Source organism: Hipposideros armiger, unplaced genomic scaffold (genome assembly GCF_001890085.2).
Source record: "Hipposideros armiger isolate ML-2016 unplaced genomic scaffold, ASM189008v1 scaffold_283, whole genome shotgun sequence".
Classification (NCBI taxonomy): Eukaryota; Metazoa; Chordata; class Mammalia; order Chiroptera; family Hipposideridae; genus Hipposideros; species Hipposideros armiger.
In genome coordinates, this window is record NW_017731633.1 from 1,701,017 (window position 1) to 1,723,678 (window position 22,662).

Sequence of the window (22,662 nt, forward strand, 5' to 3'; positions counted from 1 at the left end):
ACAGGAAATGTTTGCTGACCCCTGGTCTAAAACAAAGCCTGGCACGTAGTAGGCATTCAGTAAATATTTGTGGTCGCATAACGGAGCCCTTCACTCATCTGTGATCCACAAGAGGCCACCAGCTTGCTCTTGTCCCAGAGCCCTTTCCAGCTCTGAGTCACATGCAGGAAAACAACAGCCCAGTGACCAAAAATAAAATACTGGAACCATTCAAATCTTGCCACAGAGAAAATGCCCATGCAGGATTACAGTCAAGACGCACAGTGACACTTAGCATGCTCTTTGTCCCTCTGTTTGTCCCTTTGTTTTCTCTATTAAGGCCCCTTTAGTCCCCGCCAGGCACAGAAGCTGCTCCCCCAATTTTTTTCCTCACTCAAAAAATTCCCCCAAACCCTCTTCTACAGAGCAGCCCCTCCCTGGCTCTCCAGTCACCTCCCCTCTTAGCTCCAACATTTTAATTTCATACATGAACTTGGCTCCCTGCTGGCCTTTTTCTCACACCTGTGCTGCCCATTGTTCAGATTCTGCATAACAAGGTAGTTATGAGTTAAGAATAATGAGGGCTCTGCCAGCTGGAAGGAGTTCCTCTATTCTTCTAGGAACTCAGAATTCGACCACATTCCCATTTTCTTTCCCTCTGTCACACATCCATTCCGATATTCCATCCACTCCCATATTCTGGTTTCCCTCTCTACTGCAGTTTATGCTGCACCCTGAGGCTCACAGAGGAATCAGACCCGGTCCTTGACAACCAGAGGCTCAAAATTTAATGGGGACAATCCCAGGGGAGAAATGGGTGCATGACGGATATGGCTTGACCATCAAAGCAGTGAGTGTGGGGCTTTATCCTGAGAACCCTCTCTGGCAGACTTGGAAGGAGGACAGATGGAGGGATCTGAGGCAGCAGTGTCTCCTTCCAACTTGGTTTGCTGGTGTCAGCCACTCTGGTGGTTTCATATAGTGATCCACAACCCAAGCTCTGGAGCCAGATTGCCTGGATTCCAATTCAGACTCTGATGCTTTCTAGCTGTGCAACCTTGGGCAGCTTTCCCTCAATGTCCTCATCTGTAAAATGGATATGAACCTAGTACTTACCACTTAGAGTTACTGGGAAGATCATGGGATTTAAAACATACAAAGGGCTTAGAATTGTACCTGGCACACACGGTAAGTGCTCAATAAATATCAGTAACTATTAAAGTGCTTAGCATGGGTATCCAGCTCATAGAATGCTCTCAGCAAAAGGAAGCTCAATATTGTCATTCAGTGATGTCATCAATTACCCCATAGAGTGAGCAGAATTAATGACATCTCCCTTGGTGGGAATGATGACATCACTAGTTGCCAGGTAGATTTACCCCTGGAAGGGGTTGTTAACATCACCGGTTACCAGGCAGAATATAGTTAGAATGTGGGTGCTAGAACCTGATTTTCAGTTTGAATTTCTGTTGTATCCCAGTCCACACCCTTCCCTGGTGCCCTCAGTCAGACACATGAGATTTTCATCTGTCTGAGCTTCAGTTTTCTAGCAGTCAAATGGGGATAATAGTATCAATCTCATAGGATTGCTGAGAGAATCTAATGAGTTAATACACACAAAGCGTGCAATGTCCAGCACACAGTTGGCGCTCAATAAATAGCAGCTCCTGTTATTCTCTCTCTATAGGAGGCTTTCATGGAGGACACTCTGACAGAGTCACAGGGGCCTTCAGCTCTGTCTTGGTTTAAAGCATAGACTCAGGGGTGTGACCTATTGCAGTCTGAGCCCAGATCAGCCCAGGAGCACTCAGGAGACCCTGGGCATGTTACTGGCCTGTAAAGTGGGGTAATGACAGTGCCCCGGGCTGGCATGAGGATGCATTGCGATAATGAGATGGTCATGTCCCCAGCACATAATCAGGCCTCATACATATAAGCTGTGTTATCACTGCAGATGGCCTCAGTAAGGTCCTCCCCTCCCTGGAACTCAGTTTCCCCTTCTGTAAATAATGGGCAGTGCCACGGCAACTTCAAAGCTTCTTTCTGCCAAGTAAATGCATTGGGAATTGGGTGCTTGCACCTGTGTCTGCCCTCCACCCAGGTCCAGCTCTCTCCTCCAGTCTCTTTGTTCCCCACCTCTTTCCTCTCAACCTTTTCCTTTCCCTTTCTCTGGATTCTTCTCCTGTCCTAGACTTTCTCTTCTTGTTTTTCTCCTGCATACTATCAGAAGGCCATTTGTAGGGCGATAAATGGTAATAACAATCAATACTTGTTTATTTAGACTTATCTGATGCCAGGACCCCACTAAGCTCTTTGCATGCATTATTAATTAATCATTCACACAATACAAGTACTTGTTACTTTTTTTTTTTTTAAGATTTTATTGGGGATTTGGGGGAGGGGAACAGCACTGGGGAATTGGGGGAAGGGGAACCGACAAGTTGCTGTCCTTTTGTTCTTCAGTCTAGTTGTGGAGGATGTTGCTTCACTGGCCCAAGTTGGCACCATCATTGCGCTCTTCCCGGGCGAGGCAGATCAGTCGCCGGCTTCTGGACGGCCGCTCATGCTGGCTGCTGGCTACACACAGTAGCTTATGGCAGCCCACTGCAGCAGGGGACTGCAGCCTACGCTGACGCCGGCGACCCACAGCAGCCCAGCCCCAGGTCGAGCTGCTGCCATTCACCATCTTAGCTGCAGAGGGTAGTGGCACTGGCCCTCATATGTGGTATCCGAACCGGGGCCCTCTGGCATCCCAAGCCAGTTCTTAACCAATGCGCCACTTGGCCGGCCCAGTACTTGTTACTTTTGATTCAACAGCTATTGAGCATCTACTTGTGCCAGGCCCTGAGGATCCAGCACTGAACAAAACAAAGATCCCTGCCTTCATGGGACTTACCTTCTAGTGGGGAGACAGATGATAAACAGATAAACAAGCCAACATTACTAGTGCTATGAGCAAACAAAGCAGGGTTATGGGGAGAGTGATGAGAACTGTGTTATACAGAATGGTCAGGAAAGGCCTCCTAAAGGAGGTGCCACTGGAGCAGACCTAATGATGTGAGAGGGAGGCAGCCATGTAAAACCTAGGGGAAGAGCATTCCTAGTAAAAGGAAAAGCAAATGCAAAGGCCCTGAGGCAGGACCATGCCTGGGGAGTGTTTGAGAAATTGAGGAACAGCCAGGAGGTCAGTGTGGCTGGAGCTGAATAAAGGGGAGAATGGGAGATGAGATCAGACAGGATCGCAGGGGGCCATATTGTGCAGGGCTTGTGCGCCATATTCTGGACATCAGCTTTTACTCTGAGATAGAGCCATGAAAGGTTCTGAATAGAGAAGGGGAGAAATCTGAATAGAGTTTGACAGGATCGCATTGACAGTAGACCGTGTGTGTGAGTGTGTGTGTGTGTGTGTGTGTGTGTGTGTGTGTGTGTGTAGGGGGTCAAGGTGGAGTCAGAGAGGCCATCATTCCCATTTTACAGATGCAGAAATAAATGGAACCTCAAAAAGGCCAGCAACAGCTGTTGAGCAGCGGCTGGGGTTTGACTGGTGTACAGCCCTCAGTTCCCACCCCAGTTGCTGTCTTCTCCTGGAGTCTTTGTAAACTGGGGACACGGCTGAAAGACCAATGGTGCAGGGCTCACCAGCAACAGGTTAGCTCAGACGTGGTTACCACCTTGGGGTTCAGCAGAGCCTTTTGCAACCTTCGAAAGCCATCTTACTCTCCTTCGCCTCAGTTTTTCCATCTGTAAATTGGGAAGCACTAACCAACGTTTGGGTGTAGCATAGTGGCTAAGAGCACAAGTTCTGGAGTCATAGTTGGCGGGATCCGAGTCTTTGCTCTGCCACTTGTCAGCTCTATGACTTTGGCAATTAACACCCTCTTTTTCTAAGCTTCGGTTTACCTCATCTGGAAGATGAAGATCTTAATAGCACCAATTCTAAAGGGTAGTTGTAAGGATTAAATGAGATCATGCAGGTGAAGAGCTTAGCACAGCTCCTGGCACACACCGGGCACTCAATAAATGATCATTATTACTGACAGTATCGCCCACACCTTCCAGGTGGGTGAGAGCCTGGGAGAGTGCCTGGTAGGCGGTCGGCAATTCGACAAAAGTGAATTCTCTCTCTGGTCTCTCCTGCCCGCCAGCTCCCCAGGGACCCAGGCATTCCGGCTTCCAGCCGCTCCCCCACGCTGGCCCTTACAAAGGCCCCCATTCATGCCTCGCGTACAAAGCGGCCCATTCACCCGGGTCCCTTGGGCCTCCCGCCCCCAGCCGCCCCCTGCGCCTCGCCATTGGTCGCACCTGCTGCCCGTCAGGCCTCTGGTCCTGCCCACGGCCGCACTACCTAGCTCCAAGCTCCGGCTGGGTTCTTTTCCCACGGCTGGCACACTCCAGCAACTTCTGATTGGCCCTGCCTGCCAGCCGCTCCTCTTGATTGGCGGGCGCTTCCCCCATGGGCGGGGCTGTAGCTTGCCGCAGAGGACGCCAATTGGCCACTGCTGCGCTCGTGTGGGTGGGGCTTTCCAGGCTGGCCCGCCCCTCTTTCTCCTCAGGCCGAAGCCTCGGGACGGCCCTGGAAGCCGGTGAGTGCCCGGAGCCCGCTGCCCGCCGGAGGCGGAGGAGCGGGGCTGGGTCCGGGGAGGCTGGGGCCTCAGAGCTGAAAATGGGGCCCCGGAGACCCGCCCGGGCGGCGGGGAAGGAGCGCCGACGGGGACACTCACCTTGGGCGCGCTGCGGGACAGCGGCGGGGGAGCGGGGCGGGGCGTTTAGACTCCCCCAACTCAAATTTCTACTGTGTGCGAGGCCAGGTCGGGGTCCTTGCTGGCGGCCCTGGGCCTATTCCGCAGATGGGGAAACTGAGGCTCACTTTGGGACCTTGGACGCTTTAATACCTGAGTCATCGCCTTCAATCCCCCGCCCCCCAGATGACAGTGTCTCTATTTTCACTTGTAAAAATTGCGGACCAGAGACAGGGATCATGACTGGCAGAGGCAGAGGGGTGGGGAAAGACATATCTGAGCACCGACAATGTACTTGGTCGCTTTTATTTTTATAATTAAATGATGTTCTTTAATTACATTAACTCGAGGTGCGCTATATTGTACCCATTTTACAGGGAGAGGAAAACCGGGGCTGAATAGAGGCGGTGACTGCAGGGGAATGGGGTTGAGGATAACACTTGAGAGACCAGCTGTGTGCTGGGTCCCCTCACCTTTTTAATCCCACAGTCGTCCCCTAAGGAAGGCTGTGGTCCCTATGGCATAGATGGGGGAAGCTGGTTCAAGAGGTACCAACTGGAAGGAGAAAGTGAACCTCTTTGAGGACCTGCGACACGTTCTTCCCCAAACCCCTCTTTATAATTGCAGAAAACGATCCTGGCTTGACCCCAGCTCTCTCTTACTGACTGTATGACCTTGAGCGCGGTACTTCGCCGCTCAGTGCCTCAGTTTCCCCATTAAGAAATGGAGGTGCTGATCGTCCCCATCTCGTTGGTTTTTGAGATCATTTTTTGAGTTAAAACATGGAGAGCTGTTCTAAGAGCAGAAAACACACCAGGCACACAGTAGGTGCGCTTATCACTATTTAGTCCTCATTTCACCCATGAGGAGACTGAAGCTCCGGAGGCCAGAATAATGTTTTGTCCTCTTCTTTAATACTCCTAGTACCCTCTGTAGGTTTTGTCCCATTTCCAGGGCTGAGGAAACTGAGGCTCAGAGAGATTAAGTGATTTGGTGAAGCATTGCTTGTTTAAGCACTGGGCTGGGCACTTTCTCCCACATCGTTTTATTTATTTCACTGGCCGCAATTCACAGAGAGGAAAGTTGATGCCCAGAAAGCTTGAGCGGGATTCGAACCCTGGAGTCCTCAGACCTCTCCGCAGCTGGCGCCTGACCTTTACGGGCCAGAAGGGGAGGCCCCTGGCGCCGCCGCCCCCGCCCACCTAGCAACGGGCTCATCCCCGCCTCCCCCCACCCCCCTTTCCAGGGCCTTGCGGCTCCAGGGCCCGCCCCCTTCCCTAGCCGGGCAGGTGCTGGGTGACATCAGAGCCAGGCTTCCTCCTGGTGACGCGACGTGGCCCCGCCCCGCGCTGGACCGCGGAGGTAGCCGCACCTGAGAACTCTGAAGCGGACTGGGGATTCCCGTACCCCCTCCCCATCTTCCCGCATCCTGAACCGGCCGGCTCCCCCAGGTAGCCCCAAGGATCTGCGGGGTTAGGGGGCGGCGACCCGGCGCATGGGTCTAGGGGAGATGGGGGTTGGGCGCTCGGATTCCTGGATCCAAGGAGGGGGGTTGGGGGCAAGGAATCCCGGTCTGAGTAAGGAGGGCGCTGGGAGCCCGGACTCCTAGGTCTTGAGGGAGGAAGGCACTCAGGCCAGTACTCTGAGTCTGGGGCCCCGGATTCCTGGGTCTCGAGGGAAGAGGGGCTGAAGACTTGTATTCCTGAGTTTGTAGGAGCAGGGACTGGGGATCCCGACTCCTGGGTCTGATGGAGGAGGGGCTGGGGATCTGGACTCCTGGGTCTGAGAGAGGAGCGGGGTAGCGGCCTGGACTCCTGGGTATGAGGAAGGAGGGGCCTGGGAGCCCAGATTTCGGCGTCTGGGGGCAGAGGGGGGGCTCCTGAATACTAGCACTGGTCTGAGGTCAGAGGGCTGGATGCCAAGGGCCCCAACCCCTGCCCCAGGGCTGGATCCTTGGCTCCTTTTCCTTTTCCAGCCGTCTCTGCCCCTCCCAGAGCAGGTGAAAGCACCTGCCCTGGTGACTGTAATGAGCGCTGGCAGAGGCGTTATTGCAGCTAAAGAGGGTGGGACTGCCAGAGGGGCGCACAGGAGGCCTGCAGGCCAGCCCCATCAGGGATGTTGTCCGTCCTCAGAATCAGTCCCTAGGCATCCTCACCTCTAACCTGGCTACAGTGAGGTGAGAGTGCTGGGAACTCACGGGGCCAAGGGAGGAAGGGGCTGAGGGTTCAGACTCCGCCGTCCTGGAATATTAGGGTACTGGGGGCCTGGGCTCCTGAGTCTGGAGAAGAAGGGTGCTGGGGGCCTGGATTCCTGGCTCTTGGGAGGGAAAGCGTAGGACTGGGTGATTGCAAAAACTCCCAAACCCTTCCTGGTCAAAGGCCGCTGGCTGGAGAGGAAGTGGGTGAGGTGGGGTAGGGTGAAGGTGGGGGTAAAGTCCCAGGGACAGGGCCAGACTGTGGGTGGATAAAGGCCGCACAGAAAGCCTGGGGTGAGCCTTGGCAATTTGGGGCCTGGGAGGTGGTGAAATGCCATTTGCTGGTGGTAGAACCCTGCTGTTTGAGTGCAGGGACCCAGTGTTTGAGGCCAGAGAGCATCAGGACCAAGGGTCTCTGGGGGCCAGGACTGCTGGTACTGGGCATGTGAGGAGAGGGTCTGGGAGGACGTGAGACATGTGGCTTGGAGCCAGGTTTCTGGGTGGGAGAGGCTCTGCGGGAAAGACAAGAGCCTGATGGGACCAGATCTGGGAATGCTTTAAGAGGAGATGAGTGTTGGGAGGGACTTTTCCAGGGGTGTGTTGGAGTTGGGGGGCCTGAAGAGCAGAGGCAGAAGCCCCGAGATGGAGGAGACAGAAGTACTGGGGTATTTCTGTGACTGGTGTGGTAGGGCGGTGCTGTGGACATCTGATGCAGGGGAGGAGAATACAGCCTCCTTCTTCAGGAGCAGGGCACGAGGAGAGACAGGAACAATATTTTTCCTGACCAGTGCTTAGACTGTTCTAGAATTGCTGTGGTCTGTTCACTATTGGTCTGTGGGCCCTTTGAGGGCGGAGAGGGGTCTAGCACATTCTGGCTCACCCAGTGCCTCCATTATAGCTTACAGCTCACACTGGGTTGTGATGGTCTGAGACTAGAGCTGGATCACCCCAGACCAGGAGCTCCTTGAGGCTGGGCCCTGTCTGACTCATCTCAGGGTCCTCAGACTTGGGACAGAACCTGGTACGTGAATGGCCTCAGGGAAGGTTGATTGAATGGAGGAAGAAGGAATGAATGGGGTCAGTTCCCCCATTATAAAGAGAAGGAAGCCAGGTCACAAGGAAGGAAGGTACTCTTAACTGAGGAAGGAGATTCGAGTCTGTTCTGCAGACGAGGGATAGACCAGAGGTAGTCTGGGAACCTGAGTGACAGAAATCAGATTGATACCATTCTAGGGTTCATATCTAAGAGGTGAAAGTCCTCACCATGACCCAATCTGGCCTCCTTTGTCCCCAATCTTATCTCATTTACCACCCTCTCCCTCTTGGCTTGAGGCTTGACTCTAGCCTCACTGGCCTCTCACAATTCCACACACATACAGGCACACACCTGCCTCAGGGCCTTTGCACTGGCTATTCTCCCAGCCTGGAATACTTTTCCTCTCAACGTTCCCATGGCTCACTCCCTTCATCTCCCTCAGATCTTTTTTCAAATGCCACATCAGAGAGGCCTTCCCTGGCCACTGCAATTAAAACCACAACACCCTTCAACCCTAACATCCACTGTTCCCTGCCTTATTTTTCTCCTTGGCATTTCTCATCATTTAACGTGCTATGTAATTTACTTATTTATCTTTTTATCTGTCTCCTAGGATTACAGCCACACTATTCAATAGAAATATAATACAAGCCAAATGTGTAATTTAAAATTTTCTAGTAGCCACATTAAAAAAAAAGTAAAAAGGAACAGGTGACATTAATGTTAATGATTCATTTTTTTAACCGAATATGTGTAAAACATTATTGCAATATGTCATCAAATAGAAATCTGGTATGTATCTCATACTTAGAACCTCATCTCAGTTTGGATTCTCCATTTCAGGTGCTCAGTAGCCACATGGGGCTATTTATATTTAAATTTAATTAAAGTTGAATACAATTAAAAATTCATTTCGTCAGTCGCACTTTCCACATTTCAAGTGCCCAGTAGCCACATGGTGTGACTCCCGTATTGGACAGCACAGGGCTAGCATGTAAACACCTTATGAAGGCAGGGGTCTTTTTCTGGCTTGTTCTTTGCTATATGGCCAATTCCTTGAACAGTGCCTGCCTCACAGCCTGGCTTATCAGATAAGTATTGAATGAATGAATAGATAGAGGGGTGAATGAATAAAACGAGTAAAGAGATCTGGGGACCCATTTTGCAGATGTGTAAAAAGACGTCTGGTGAAGAACGGCAGTGGGGACTGCCTGGGGGATTTGGGATGGGGACGGAGCCCCACTTGACATCAGTTTTCTTCTCTTCCCCTGCAGACCATGGCAGCAGTGACCATGACTGTGCCTGGGCGGAAGGCGCCCCCCAGGGCCGGCCCAGTGCCAGAGGCGGCCCAGCCGTTCCTGTTTGCACCCCGTGGGCCAGGCACAGGTGTCGGGCCTGGGGGCTCGGGCACCTCCCCGCAGGTGGAGTGGACGGCGCGGCGCCTGGTGTGGGTGCCTTCGGAGCTGCATGGGTTCGAGGCGGCGGCGCTGCGGGATGAGGGTGAGGAGGAGGCCGAAGTGGAACTGGCGGAGAGTGGGCGGCGGCTGCGGCTACCGCGGGACCAGATCCAGCGCATGAACCCGCCTAAGTTCAGCAAGGCCGAGGACATGGCGGAGCTGACCTGCCTCAATGAGGCCTCGGTGTTGCACAACCTCCGTGAGCGGTACTACTCTGGCCTTATCTACGTGAGTGGCCTCCTTCCTGGGAGGGCATTTACCAGGGTGGGGAGCTGGGTGTTAGCACCCTGACTTGAATTCATGTGAGTGTGGTTTGTAACCTTTATCCCACATCATGTGACTATTCCTACCCTTAGTTGCCAATTTGTAAATTACTGGGTTATCAAGACTATCTCAGACTCCATTGGGGGTGCTCTGTAATAGTATACGGTAGATGCACCTTAATATTTTCCTAAAGTATAAAATTTTCTGAATTCTCAACTATAATACATCCAAAGTGTTTTAAGAAAGGGATATGGGTTTGTAATCATAATTAGTAAGAACCACTGAGTATGGAAAAATCATATGTCAGGTTCTGTGCTAAATGCCTTCCATATATTAATTCATTTTCTCTCACCTTATACAAAGTAGAGTCTATTATTGCCATTTTATCTAAAAGAAAACTGAGGCCCAGAGAGATTTAATAACAATACAAACTAACATTTATTTAGCATACTCTAGGCACTCTAGAATATATTGTCTCATGGGGATGGGTGAAAAAAAATTATAATAGCAGATTATAAATAATACATTACTTCAAGGAGATAAACTAATGAGAACACATAACTTACATAAAAAATGTATATTGTCTCAATCTTCACAGTTATAAAGCATTTCGTAGGTAAGGAAACTGAGGTACAGAAAGGTCATGGTCACCCAGTTGGAGGTTGGGTAGACCTAAGTCAGTCGTCTGTCTCCAGGCTCTACCATTTTGCTGCGCTGCCTCTTAGGGTTAAGGCCAGATTGACAACAGTGAGGTTGCCTGTGATAGTCTAGTCTCTCTCTTTTTTTTTTTTTTAAGCTGAGCCATCCTGCTACGTGTTGGCAGCTCAGCGGCAGCTCATCTCGGGCCGGGAACTGAACCGGCAACCCTGTTGCTCAGAGCTTGCACTCTTGATTGAGCTCTTAACCATTTGAGCCAGTCGGTCGGCCCTTAGTCTAGTCCGTTCTCAACCTGTGGGTCGCGACCCCTTTGGGGGTCGAACGACCCTTTCACAGGGGTCGCCTAAGACCATCGGAAAACTGAACCGGCAACCCTGTTGCTCAGAGCTTGCACTCTTGATTGAGCTCTTAACCATCTGAGCCAGTCGGTCGGCCCTTAGTCTAGTCCGTTCTCAACCTGTGGGTTGCGACCCCTTTGGGGGTCGAACGACCCTTTCACAGGGGTCGCCTAAGACCATCGGAAAACAAAAAGATATTTACATTACGATTCATAACAGTAGCAAAATTACAGTTATAGAGTAGCAACGAAAATAATTTTATGGTTGGGGGTCACCGCAACATGAGGAACTGTATTAAGGGATCACAGCATTAGGAAGGTTGAGAACCGCTGCTCTAGTCTCTCTTAAGCATTTAATATCTCTCACCTTATCTAATCTTTATAGCAAATAGATGGAATAGGGCAGGAGTTCTTAATCCTGCCTTCACTTTAGAATCATCTGGGGAATTTTTTTTTTTAAATACCAACACCTGAGCCCCACCTCAACCCATTTAAATCAGGCTCTCTGGCAGTCTGACATGGTAGTTGGTATTTTTACTAAGCTTCTAGGTGGTTCTAATGGGCAGCCAAAGCGTTAAGAGCAAACAGGATTAGAGAGATTGACAAGGAATGTCGACAACAATAATGAAAAATAATAATAGTGGGTGGCTAGCAAATATTTATTGAGCACTTATGATTTGCCAAGTGCTGTTCCAAGTGTTGAATGTGGGTTATCAGCTCACCTCTGGGTCAGGGACTGTTGTTATCACCTGATGTTCAGGAATGTTAAGTGATGGGATTGGGGTCCCAGGTCACAGAGACATGAAGGAGTCCTGCCAAGATTTGAACCCAGTCAGCTGCCCCTAGAGTCATGCTCCAAACACCAGCTTAGAGGCCTGGGGTCTCACTGCCTTGCTCATTTAAACTTGCCCCACATGCAAAATCATAAAATATCTCGCTAAAAGCCTAAAAGGAAAAGTGCTGGGTTTCTATTTAAGAAAACTACAAAGCTTTCATGAGAGTAATAAAGGAATATTTTGATAAATGATGGATGAGATATATAAAAAAATAAAAATTAATAAACTGGCCCTGATAGCCACCCTTTGGAAGGTCACAAAGCATGAGATTAGAATATGTTTATGAATTCTGACTCCCATATGGGAAGGAGGAAGACTCCTCCTGCGGGGAGGCCAGTGGCTGGCTCAGGGCCCCTCCCTCCACTTGTGGTGGCAGATGTGGGGTTTGAATCGAGGGCTGTGTGACCCTGGGTAGGGTTAGCACCTTCTCCAGGCTGCATTGGCCCCTTCTGATGCCTCACTTGCCTTTGTAAGCCCTGGCAAAGGGGCCTCTGCCCAAGTCACTCCCCTGATCTCACCAAAGGCAGGGAGATCAGAGGGACCCCCCCAAAGCACTGAGCCACCCTTTGCCTTTTAATAAATACTCTGAACCCTCAAAGCAACTTTTTAAGGTATCTTCTATCATGCCCATTCTGCAGGTAGGCAAACTGAGCCTCAGAGAGGAGGGCCACGACTTGGCTAACACCCCATAACTAGGAACTGGCTAAGCTGGGATTTGAACACAGGCCATCTAACTCTAGGTCCCGTGTCCTATCTACTGCACTAGGAAGATGACTGGGAAAGTTCAGGGGAGAAAATGGGGAGGCCTCAGTGAATGCTGTGGCCCAGGAACCAGAGAATTGGGGCCTGACAGATGGAAGTGAGATGGGAGATTCCAGAAGCCCAGACGGGAAGCGAATGTACATGAACACGTGAATGGCTCCCAGCATCCCTAGGTGGAAGTGTTGTTCCTGTCCCCATTTGATGAGAAAATGAGACCCAGAAAGATTAAGGTGCTTGCTGAAGCCACCCAACTAGCAGATATCAGAGGTGCTATTCAAGCATCGCCCTACTGGCCTTTGGCCCGAGCTTAATACTTATTTGTTGACCTGCCACTGGTGATGGGAAAGGCAGTGTTGCCCAGTGGAAAGTAAGGGCATCTAGGGCTCCAGAAACCCACGCAGTTCCTGCCACTAATAGGCTATTTGGGCTTGAGTTGCTTGGTGTCATGGTCCCTTCACTGGGATGCTTGGGCAGGAAGGGCACCCATTTGTTGAGCACTTGCGATACTCCCTGCTCTGTGGGGTACTGGGAGATGCACTATGGCCTTTTACTCCAGAATCTTTCTAGGGGGTGGCGGTTATAAGCCCCGTTTCACAGGGCTGGAGACTGAAGCTCAGAGAGGGCAAATCCCGTGTGCTGTCACACAGCTAGAAACCCAGGCTGACGTGTCTTGGAAGTCTGAGCGAGCTCTCAGCTCCCAGGCAGGATGGGTAACATGAGAGTCCCAGGACCCATATTCGAGTGCCTTTATGGGCCCCGCCTTGGGCCAGCTGGTTTTTATTCATTATCTCCCTTAATCCCCACAGCCTCTGTAATGAAGTGGGGAGTGTCATTCCTGGTTTCTCAAGGAGGAAACCGAGACTATGGGAGCGTCGCTGCACTGAGGAGAGGTGGAGGTGGGAGTTGGACCCTGTGGGTCTGCTTTCAGATCCCCGCATGCTGGGGCAGCCCCTCCAGACCCTTCCAACCAGGTTTCCTCAGCTGCGCCCCGGTAACTCGGGTGTCCCCGACCCTCCTGGGGTGTACTGGCCTCTGCCCTTTGCCCCCTGGCCTTGGCAGCCAGCTCAGGTTCCTGTCGGGGTGTCACCCAGGTGACAAGGTGTGGCTGCAGGAGAGGGCTGGGGTGGGGTGGGTGGCATGGGGGAGTGGGTTCCTCCGCCAGCCAAGAGTGGGGGCCTGGGGCGCCAGCAGCCATGAGATACCCTCCCAGGGAATGTGGTCTGGCGGCCCCGCCCTCAGAGAGCCAGGGACCAGAGCTCTCGGGAACACCCAGCAAACCGGTTGTTCTGCTCCCAGCTGGCCACCCACCCTCCCACCGTTAAGAGGGAGCCAGGCAGCCTATGGTGGCCACACCCTGCTCTGCTTGAGAAGTACAATGTCAGGGAGTTTAAAGCAGTCCTGCTGCTAACCAACCAAGTAACCGGCTAGCTGGCTAACTAGCTAAGTAGCTGACTAGCTGTCTAAGTAGCTAACTGGTTTAATAGTTAGCTAGCTAAGCCACTAAGCAGCTAACTCTCTGGCTGGTTGAGCTAGCTAATTCCAGCTAGCCTAGTAGTTAGTTCTGTGGGTTGCTTTCACTAGGTGACCAGCTAGCTCTCTAGTTGTCTCACTGTCCTGAGTGCCTCTTGCCTACCCAATGCTCCGTGTGAGCTGGAACAGTTTTTAAGCTGTTCCAGGGTCCTGAATCCAGGCCCAACAGATGTGTGGAAAAATTCAGGGAGACCATGAATTTGGATGCAAAAAAAATTTACATCTTTATTTTAATGCACCTGGAGCCTGAAATCTAGGATTTCCTCCAATAAGAGTGGACCACAAGTTTTGAGAACCACTGGTTTAATAGACAATCTATAATATACCTGTTTTATGCAATAAAACATATTTAGATGTCATGTTTAAATTTGTGTTTAATTATAGGTGACGCTTATTTGGTTATATAATCTAATTCGTGTAAGCAGAACCTGTGAGTCTATTATTAATAGAAACCACAGAATATTCCTGTCATGTTTCAGGTGCTGCTGATACTGTGAGCACCCTCCCCAAGATATTCTATGTATAGTCAAGCAAATACATAAAGATATTCCTATTCCACCTCTTTCACTGCAAACTGTTTTCACCTCGCTTCCTTTCATTTGATAGTGTTTTGGAGATCATTCCATACCAGTACCCTGACAGCATTATAGGAGTCCATTGTATGAACACATATTCAGGTTGCTTCCAGACTTTGCTATTATAAAGGATGCTGCACTAGATCAGTTTGCACATGGTCATTTCATGTGTGTCAGCATCCAGGTGGTGACAGGCTATGACCCAAGTCTGGATGGCTGCAAAGGCCACATTCTCTCTCAGCAAATGCTCACCCATATACCACCTTGGTACAATTTAGAGAGATTCTTTTCTACCATCAGACTAAACTGTTTGTAACAAATGTGTTCAGCCTGACATTGTCGTGGTGTGAACGGCAATCCCTTTGATGGCCGTCCTTGTGCAGTACACAACCTGCCCAGCTGTACACGGTAACCCCATGGTGCCCTCTAGGTCACAGGCAGGCAGCTGAGACCCTCACCCTTTTTGCCTACTGCAGACGTACTCTGGTCTTTTCTGTGTGGTCATCAACCCGTACAAGCAGCTTCCCATCTATACAGAGGCGATTGTGGAGATGTACCGGGGCAAGAAGCGCCACGAAGTGCCACCCCACGTGTACGCAGTGACCGAGGGGGCCTACCGAAGCATGCTCCAGGGTGAGTGTGGGGCTGGGGGTGCTGGAGGTGGCCCTTCACTTGGGGGCCTGGCTGGAGGTCAGGATCAGGTCACAGGTCCAGGATTTTAAACTCTCTGAGGCTTCTTTGTGGGCAGGAGGGAACGCAAACCGAGGGCTAAGTGGGTGATGCTCTGGGTCCTACCAAACAGTCCCCTTTTTATCTGTCCTACGTTCATTTCTCCTCTCAACAAGTAGCATTTGGGAGCCAATTGGTGCCAGGCTTCTGCCAAAATTTCTCTTGAGACAATGATTCTTAGAGTGTTCATTCATTCAACGTTTATGTTGTTGACATGATCCACATTGTCATGGTGTGAATGGCAGCCCCTTAGATGATAGGCAGCATGGGGTCACTGTGTACAGCTGGGCAGGATATATACTGCATAAGTTTGTATACTGTTAAAGGGGCCGCCATTCATGCCATGACAATGTAAATCAGTCCTGGCAAAATAATACATAATCCACGTAACGTACATAATATATTTATTATTTATTATATATCATATATTTTAACATTTTGTATATATTAAAATACATATTAAGTATTTTAAAATTTGTATCTTTCTATCATCTGATATATAATAATCTGAGGCAATATATTTATATTATAAATATTCTACTTATATCATTTGATATATGCTATATTTCTAGGGTGTGTTATAATAATATGTTCATATCATGTAATGCTGTGGTTCTGAGTGTGGTCCACTCACCAGTAGCACCTGGGAACTTGTCAGAAATGCAAACTTGGGCCCAGAACCCGCTGAGTTAGAAACTCGGAGGGTGGGGAAGTGGGGGGGTAGCTCAGCAGTCAGGGTTTTCACAAGATCCCCCAGGTTCCTTCTGAAGATTCTGGTGCAGGGTCACTGGTATAATAGACAGTTTATAATATTGCACCTGTTCTGTGCAATAGGACATATTTAGATGCCACGTTTTTATAGTCACATTATACATTTGTATGTAATCATAGGTGACACTTATTTGGTTATATAATCTAATTTGTTATATATTTATTTTTATAATTTTCAGCTGTTATTATATCCTAGTTATTATATCTTAGGAATAAATATACAGTAAAGGAATAAATATACAGTAAAGGTGAGTGCCTACTCTGCGCCAAGCGCTTTTCATGGATTAACACATTTAACCTCACAGCAACCCTATGAAGTAGGTGAGCTCATCTCCCTGGCTTCCACAGAGCAGTGCAGTGTTTGCCCACAGTCCCACTGGTGATTGGGTGGCTGAGGTGGGATTTGAACCCAGGGCCCCCAGCCGCTGCCTCCCTGGGGTCCAGAATATCCCTCTCATGTCTTTGAATCTCACATGCCCAGCACGAGGCAGCACACGGTAGGGGCTCAAACTGAAATATGTTGACTGAATTACATTCTGTTTAGTTGGAGTTTATTGTCTCCATTTTACAGGAGAGGAAATTGAGGCTCATAGAGGGACAACTGCTTTCCCAGGGTCACACAGCGAGCCAGAGGCTGAGTCAGATGGGGTATTAGAATTCAGGAGGGCCACACATCAAAACCCAAACTTTTCCTTGTTCCCCTGGAATGATTTTGAACAGGGAGTGGCCAATGTAAGGAGCCAGGGTCCTGCTGGAGAGATCCTCCCAGGTGACATGTCCCTTTCTTTCCCCTGTAGATCGTGAGGATCAGTCCATTCTCTGCACGTGAGTAATCCTGAAGGGCTTCCTGGAGGAGGTGGGATCCAGGCTGGGTGTGGCTCTCCTTGGAATGGGTGGGGCTTACCTGGCATCATTGCCAAGCCCTCTTGCTTCCCCTTATCCTGCCCTCCCACCCCCCCATAGCGGAGAGTCCGGGGCTGGGAAGACAGAAAACACCAAGAAGGTCATCCAGTACCTCGCCCATGTGGCATCATCGCCAAAGGGCAGGAAGGAACCAGGCGTCCCGGTAAGTCACCTGCCTTGGAACACACTCTGGACCCTGCCACCAACAATGCCCCCTCCATCTCAAGGCCTGCTTCCCCATAAATCCCTGCCTCCCTCATGGAGAACCATAGTTACGGGCCTTCTCCTGGCTGCCCATGCGGCCTGTGCACCTACTATGTGTCTGATATAGTGCTGGGAGTGGCGGCAGGGTGGACAGAAATGCGAAGGCCAGTTCTGGGCCTCATTGGCCCTTGGAACAGCACTTGGCGCATTGTAGGTGCTTACAATCCTGAGCACCTACTATGTGTCAGGCCTGATTTAGGTAACTGCAATGCCCAGGTTGACTTTGTAAGTGAGCATTTATATAGTGCTTGTCTCTTTGCTCACGTAAACTTAACACTCCAGTGAGGTGGTTGTTATTTTCTTGTGTTAAAATGAGAAACCGAAGGCACTGCTGGGGCGAGTCAGTTTCGGAGGTCACATACCCAGCAAAGGCTAGAGTGGATTCAAACCTGGGCATTGTGGTCACCCAGGCCACCCTACACCACATGCCCAGTTTCCCCAGCCCTTCGTCTCCCCCTCCATCTCGCTCACCACCCAAGACCACCAGTTCACCTGTATGTCTGTCCATGTTCCATGTGCTGTGTCCCGGTCCGTGTCTCGTGTCCCGTGACCTCTCAGGCCTCCACCAGCGCCATGTCTTATGTGAGTAACAGGGAATCACCTCAAGTCATGCTGCCCCTCATGCCACCCAGGTCACCCCAACCCATGGTCTTCCTGGCAGACAGGGCCCAAGGCACTGATGGTCACGCCTGCCAGGGAGCCACACTGCCACTTTTGGAGGTCCTACTGTGTGCACACCCGGCCCTGTGCTGTCATTTAATGCAACCCTACTGTGTACATACAGGACCCCCCCCACTGTTGTTTATGGCAGCCCTACTACATACACACACCCAGGGCCTATGCTGTCATTTAGTGCAACTCTCCTGTGTGTGAAGACCCAGCCTGCACTGCCACTTAGGTTAGCTCTACTGTGTGTGTGCAGACTGGCCACAGATACCAACATGAAATAACCCAGAGACCAAAACTACCGTTTGTTGCTGATGTGCTAAATGTGTGTTAATGGGGCCCATAGACACTGTGAATTCACACAACCCAGAGACCTACACTGCCATTTATTGCAGGCCTACTGTATACTCCCTGCTCAGGATAGCCTCTGAGGGCTCAAAGGAAACTTAAAGAAATAGTCAATGCCCTACAGAGCCTGGCTAGAAAGGAGGGGAAGGGGCTTGCCATTTATTGAGCACCTACTATGGCCCTGGCTCTGACACCAAGGTGGCTGTGGGGAAGTTCAGAGTAAGATCCCTACCCACGGAGCTGCCTGGTTGGGGAAGGAAATTACTCTTTCTTGAATGCCTATGATGTGCCAGTTTTAAACACTTGACATAGATGGTATAGATTTTTCCTTAATTAATTCCACAAGAAATACATGAGTACATATTCACTGTAACAGCAACAACAACAAAAATCAGATACAGTGAAATTCCTCTTTCCCCCTTTCAGTCCCCCTTCCCTGGAGTGGCTTACACTATTGACAGTTTGATGTGTATACTTGCAGACGTTTCTCTAAATGTTTACAAACGTGTATATATACTTGTAGAAATGGGAATCTCCTTTGGTAGTGTTTTTTTCTCAATTTATTTTATTATCAATGGGATCACATTGTAGGTATTGTTCTGCAATTTGGTTTCTTTGTTTCATTTTGCTTTGTTTCCTCTTAACAATGTATCTCGAAGATGGTTCCTTGTTCCCTTCACAATAGACTGAAGGGCAAGACCCGGATGTGGGAAAGCAGCACACACCCAGACACACAAAGGCCCCTCACACACACACACTTAGCCAGCTGTAACACAGACCCCCCCCCACCTCCAGCCCTGGTTCTCACTGAGGTGCCATTTTCTACCCCCGGCAGGGTGAGCTGGAGCGGCAGCTTCTTCAGGCCAACCCCATCCTGGAGGCCTTTGGCAATGCCAAGACAGTGAAGAATGACAACTCCTCTCGATTTGTGAGTGCTGGACGAGGGCGGTTCCTGGCTATATGTCAGCCAAACAGCAGCTGGGCATGTAGGAGGGTGGTGGGGGAAGCCAAGAGGTGTGCCTGAGGGAGGCGGGGCTGGGGGCCTGGGTCCTGAAGAAAGAAGTCAAAGTGGCCTGGACCTCCGATACCCCAGGGAGTCCCCCACTGGGACCCATGATTGGGGTGAGGTTCAGGTGGAGAGAGAGAGAAAGTCAAGAGGCAGCCCGGGTTCTGGGAGGGGTGAGTGTGGGTTGGGGGTGCCTGTCAGCCCCATTGGAAGCAGAGAGCCCTGAGCTCCGCCCTCGCTCCTCTCCTCCCAGGGCAAGTTCATCCGCATCAACTTTGACGTTGCTGGATACATCGTGGGTGCCAACATCGAGACCTGTATCCTTTGTGGCCTGGAGGATGCCTGGAAGGACAAGGGGTGGTGGCTGAAGAGGGGGGCTCTTGGGCTCACCACTTACAGGACATAGGCATCCACACACTCATGGAACCTGGTTTCCTGCTACTCAGACACTGTGCCTCTGTTCCCCACTCTGTAGAAGGATCACAGAACCTTGGGAAGGGATAGACGCAGCATTGTCATATGGAGGGAAGTGGGTGGGGGCTTCCACTGCTTTTATGAGAAGCCCAGCACAGTCTCGCTATGGAGTGGTGGGCCGGGGTCCCTAGGACCTCCTCCAGGTTCAGTGATTCACTGAGACTCTCAGGACTTGGCCATGATTCAACACAGGGAAAGGACACAGAGCCAAGGTGCATGGGGCAAAGTGTGGCGAGGTCAGTGCAGCTTCCAGAGTCCTCTCCCTGTGGAGTCACACAGGACATGCTAATTCCCCTAGAATTGAGTTGTGACAACATATTGTGTATACCAGGGGAGCTCATCAGACACTCGGCGCCCAGGGTTTTTATTGAAGGCTGGTCACGTCAGCAACCACTGCCTGGAACATTCCAACATTCCAGACTCCCTGAAGGAAAGCAGGTGTTCAGCAGAAACCACGTTGTTTTGTACAGACAGTTTAGGCGCAGGGAGCCCCTCCCACAATCCAGGTTTCCAGACACCAGCCAAGGGTCGCCTGGTGAGCAGAGAGCCTCAGGCCTGCTGTGTCTACCCTGTTCTGACAGGCGGCATGCAAGCCCCCTAGGAATTTACAAGATAAAACAGGAGCTCTCAGAGTGCAGAACTAAGCATGGTGAACAAATTGCACCGACCTGGGCTCCAATCCAGCTCTGCCGCCGTGAGGCCGTGGGACCTTGGGCATGTGATGTGACCGCTCTGTGCCTCAGTTTCCCCTCTGTAAAAGGGGCAGGATCATAGAACCTGGCCTAGAAGGCTCTGGAGGACAACATGAGTCAAATTCTTAGCACGGTGTCCGCCATGTAGCAAGCACTCAAGAACAAGCTCGGGTTATTAGAAATTAATGATTGGCATAAATTAACAATGTCCTTATCAATGTTAATATTATTGACTAATAATTATTGATTGTAATGTTAACAATATTAATAAATAACCCACATCCCCGGCCCCAGTGGTGTCTGATAAGCTCACTGTCTTATCTGGGGAAGGTTGAGAGGCCTCACGTCCCCTTGCAGCCACCAGCTCCTGCTTCCCACAGTCCCCAAGGCCCATGGATTCTCTGCATCATGGCTCCAGCTGACACGGGTTCTTCTCACTCCCAACCCTTCTTACCCCTGCCGTCATGCCATCCTGTGCCTCTTCCGACTGTGTGGTTCCTGCAGTCTCTTTTTATCCTCACGTTCATGTTCTCCGCCTGCTTCTGAACGTGAACTTTCTCCCATCCATACTCCCCATGCCGTTGTGGTTGCCCCCTCTGGGCACAGCTCTGAGGTCCCAGCTGTCTCTGCCTCGGGGTCAATGACCAGCCTGTGGATTGATGCTCATGGGGCAGGCGCCACCCCCAGGCCAATCAGATGGGTCTGGGGCTCAGCCTGCCTCCTTGGCACCAGTGTCGGCATGACCCACATGTCTTGAGTGTTTACAATGCCCCTGGCACCATCCTGAGAGTTGTCCATATGTTAGCTCAGGGCTCCTCTCTCTAACCCCACCAGGTAGATGCTGTTATCATTGCATTTAACAGAAGACGAAACTGAGGCTCAGGGCTTTTGGCACCCAGGGTCGTACAGTTGTGTGTGCTTCCCCCACCCCACCCTGCTTTGTGGGACCCCTTCTCCCTGCTTCCCCCCATGTCCCCAGCAGGTTAGTGACCCCAGGGCTTGAAGTCAGTGGACCTCGGTTTGCAGCCAATCTTGGGCAAGGCTCTGTGTTATGACTATCATGCAAAATATGTTCTCAGTGGTCCATGAGCGTGGGGCACGGAGGGGTAAATGAGTTATTAGGTATTTTATTTACTCTAAAGGTGTATCACCAATTTTTAGTGTGTGAATGAGCCATGTGATTTTCCTAGAAAGGAGGACCCAATAGCCCCAATATCCATATAGGGAAGCTGAGGCTGGGAGGATAATGATGGCAAATGATATTCTTACTATAACTCATTTACCTTCATCGTGACTCATTGACGGGTGTTAATGTCAAGCCCCTTGCACAGAAGAGAAAACTGAGGCGCTAGGGCTTACGTGACATGCTCAAGGCCACTTGTCCAGTGAGTGGCAAGGTCACTGGACTGGACTGTAAAGGATTCCACTGCTTTATAGCAGGGGGGCAGAACAGATCGAGGGGCCCTAGTGGAGTCCATTCCCCTCTTCGGTGGCACCTTGACTCGCCTCTGCCCAGACCTGCTGGAGAAGTCGCGGGCCATCCGCCAGGCCAAGGATGAGTGCAGCTTCCACATCTTCTACCAGCTGCTGGGAGGCGCAGGAGAGCAGCTCAAAGGTCAGTGTTGCTGTTCAGGGGAAGTGGGTGGGGGCCACTTCTTCCACGCAGTAGCTTGGCCCATCTCCTGGTTTCTCTGGGTCCCCAGGGAGGAGGAAATGGGGAGCGCTGCTATCTGCTTTATGTCAGGATCCTGCTGGGTAGTGCATTCTGTTGTCTCCCGGATCCCGCTGCCCCTGGTTCCTGCCGCCTCCCAGCTTTTGCCAACAGAGAATCCGGCCACCCCACCCCCCACCCCCAACCCCCGCTCGTTGCTGCTGGGCAGATTCTGCTGCCCTTTGGTCCTGCTGTCTCCTGGGTGTTGATCACACTGGCCACGTACCCATGTGGCTCCTGTTCACACTCACTTCTCTTGTGCTCACTCCAGCGTGTGTGACTCCAGCTTTGCTGCGGCTCCCGCTGCTTCGTGGGTCCCCGTGGTCCTGGTCTGTGTGGCTTCGTGGCGCCTGCTGCCTCGCGCTCCCCTTCACTCTGGCTCCTGCCTCCACGCTCCTGCCTGAGGTTCTTCCTGTCTCCTGCTCCACACTCCTCCTGCCCGCTGGCTACAGACAGTGGCCCCACCGCCCTGTGGCTCCCTTTCATTCTGGCTCCTTCCACCCTGTAGCTTGGGCCGCCTCCTGGCCCCTTGTCATCCAGGCACACTCTCAGGGTGGCTTCTGAAACCCCATGCCATCTGCCACTGGCCCCTGCTGTCCCATGGCTTCTGCTAACTCAGTCACCCTCGGGCCTATTGCTTTTGCCAACCAGCGGCTCCTGCCTGCTCTGGGCAATTCTGGGACTCAAGAATCTCTGTGGAAGGAGGGAAGAGAAAGGTCTAACATGTGCTAA

General features: G+C 51.1%; 1 protein-coding gene across 1 annotated transcript in view; it reads left to right on the forward strand.

Moving 5' to 3' along the window:
- Positions 1-5,988: 5,988 nt before the first annotated feature.
- MYH14 (myosin heavy chain 14) overlaps positions 5,989-22,662 on the forward strand; it is a 96,825-nt gene continuing 80,151 nt past the window's right edge. The window contains exons 1-9 of the mRNA XM_019658163.1: positions 5,989-6,169; positions 9,223-9,633; positions 14,843-14,999; positions 16,664-16,691; positions 16,830-16,932; positions 17,592-17,615; positions 18,883-18,975; positions 19,307-19,370; positions 21,736-21,834. Of these exons, the coding sequence (XP_019513708.1) occupies positions 9,226-9,633; positions 14,843-14,999; positions 16,664-16,691; positions 16,830-16,932; positions 17,592-17,615; positions 18,883-18,975; positions 19,307-19,370; positions 21,736-21,834 (976 nt within the window). The 5' untranslated portion in view covers positions 5,989-6,169; positions 9,223-9,225. The remainder of the gene's footprint in view (positions 6,170-9,222; positions 9,634-14,842; positions 15,000-16,663; positions 16,692-16,829; positions 16,933-17,591; positions 17,616-18,882; positions 18,976-19,306; positions 19,371-21,735; positions 21,835-22,662) is intronic.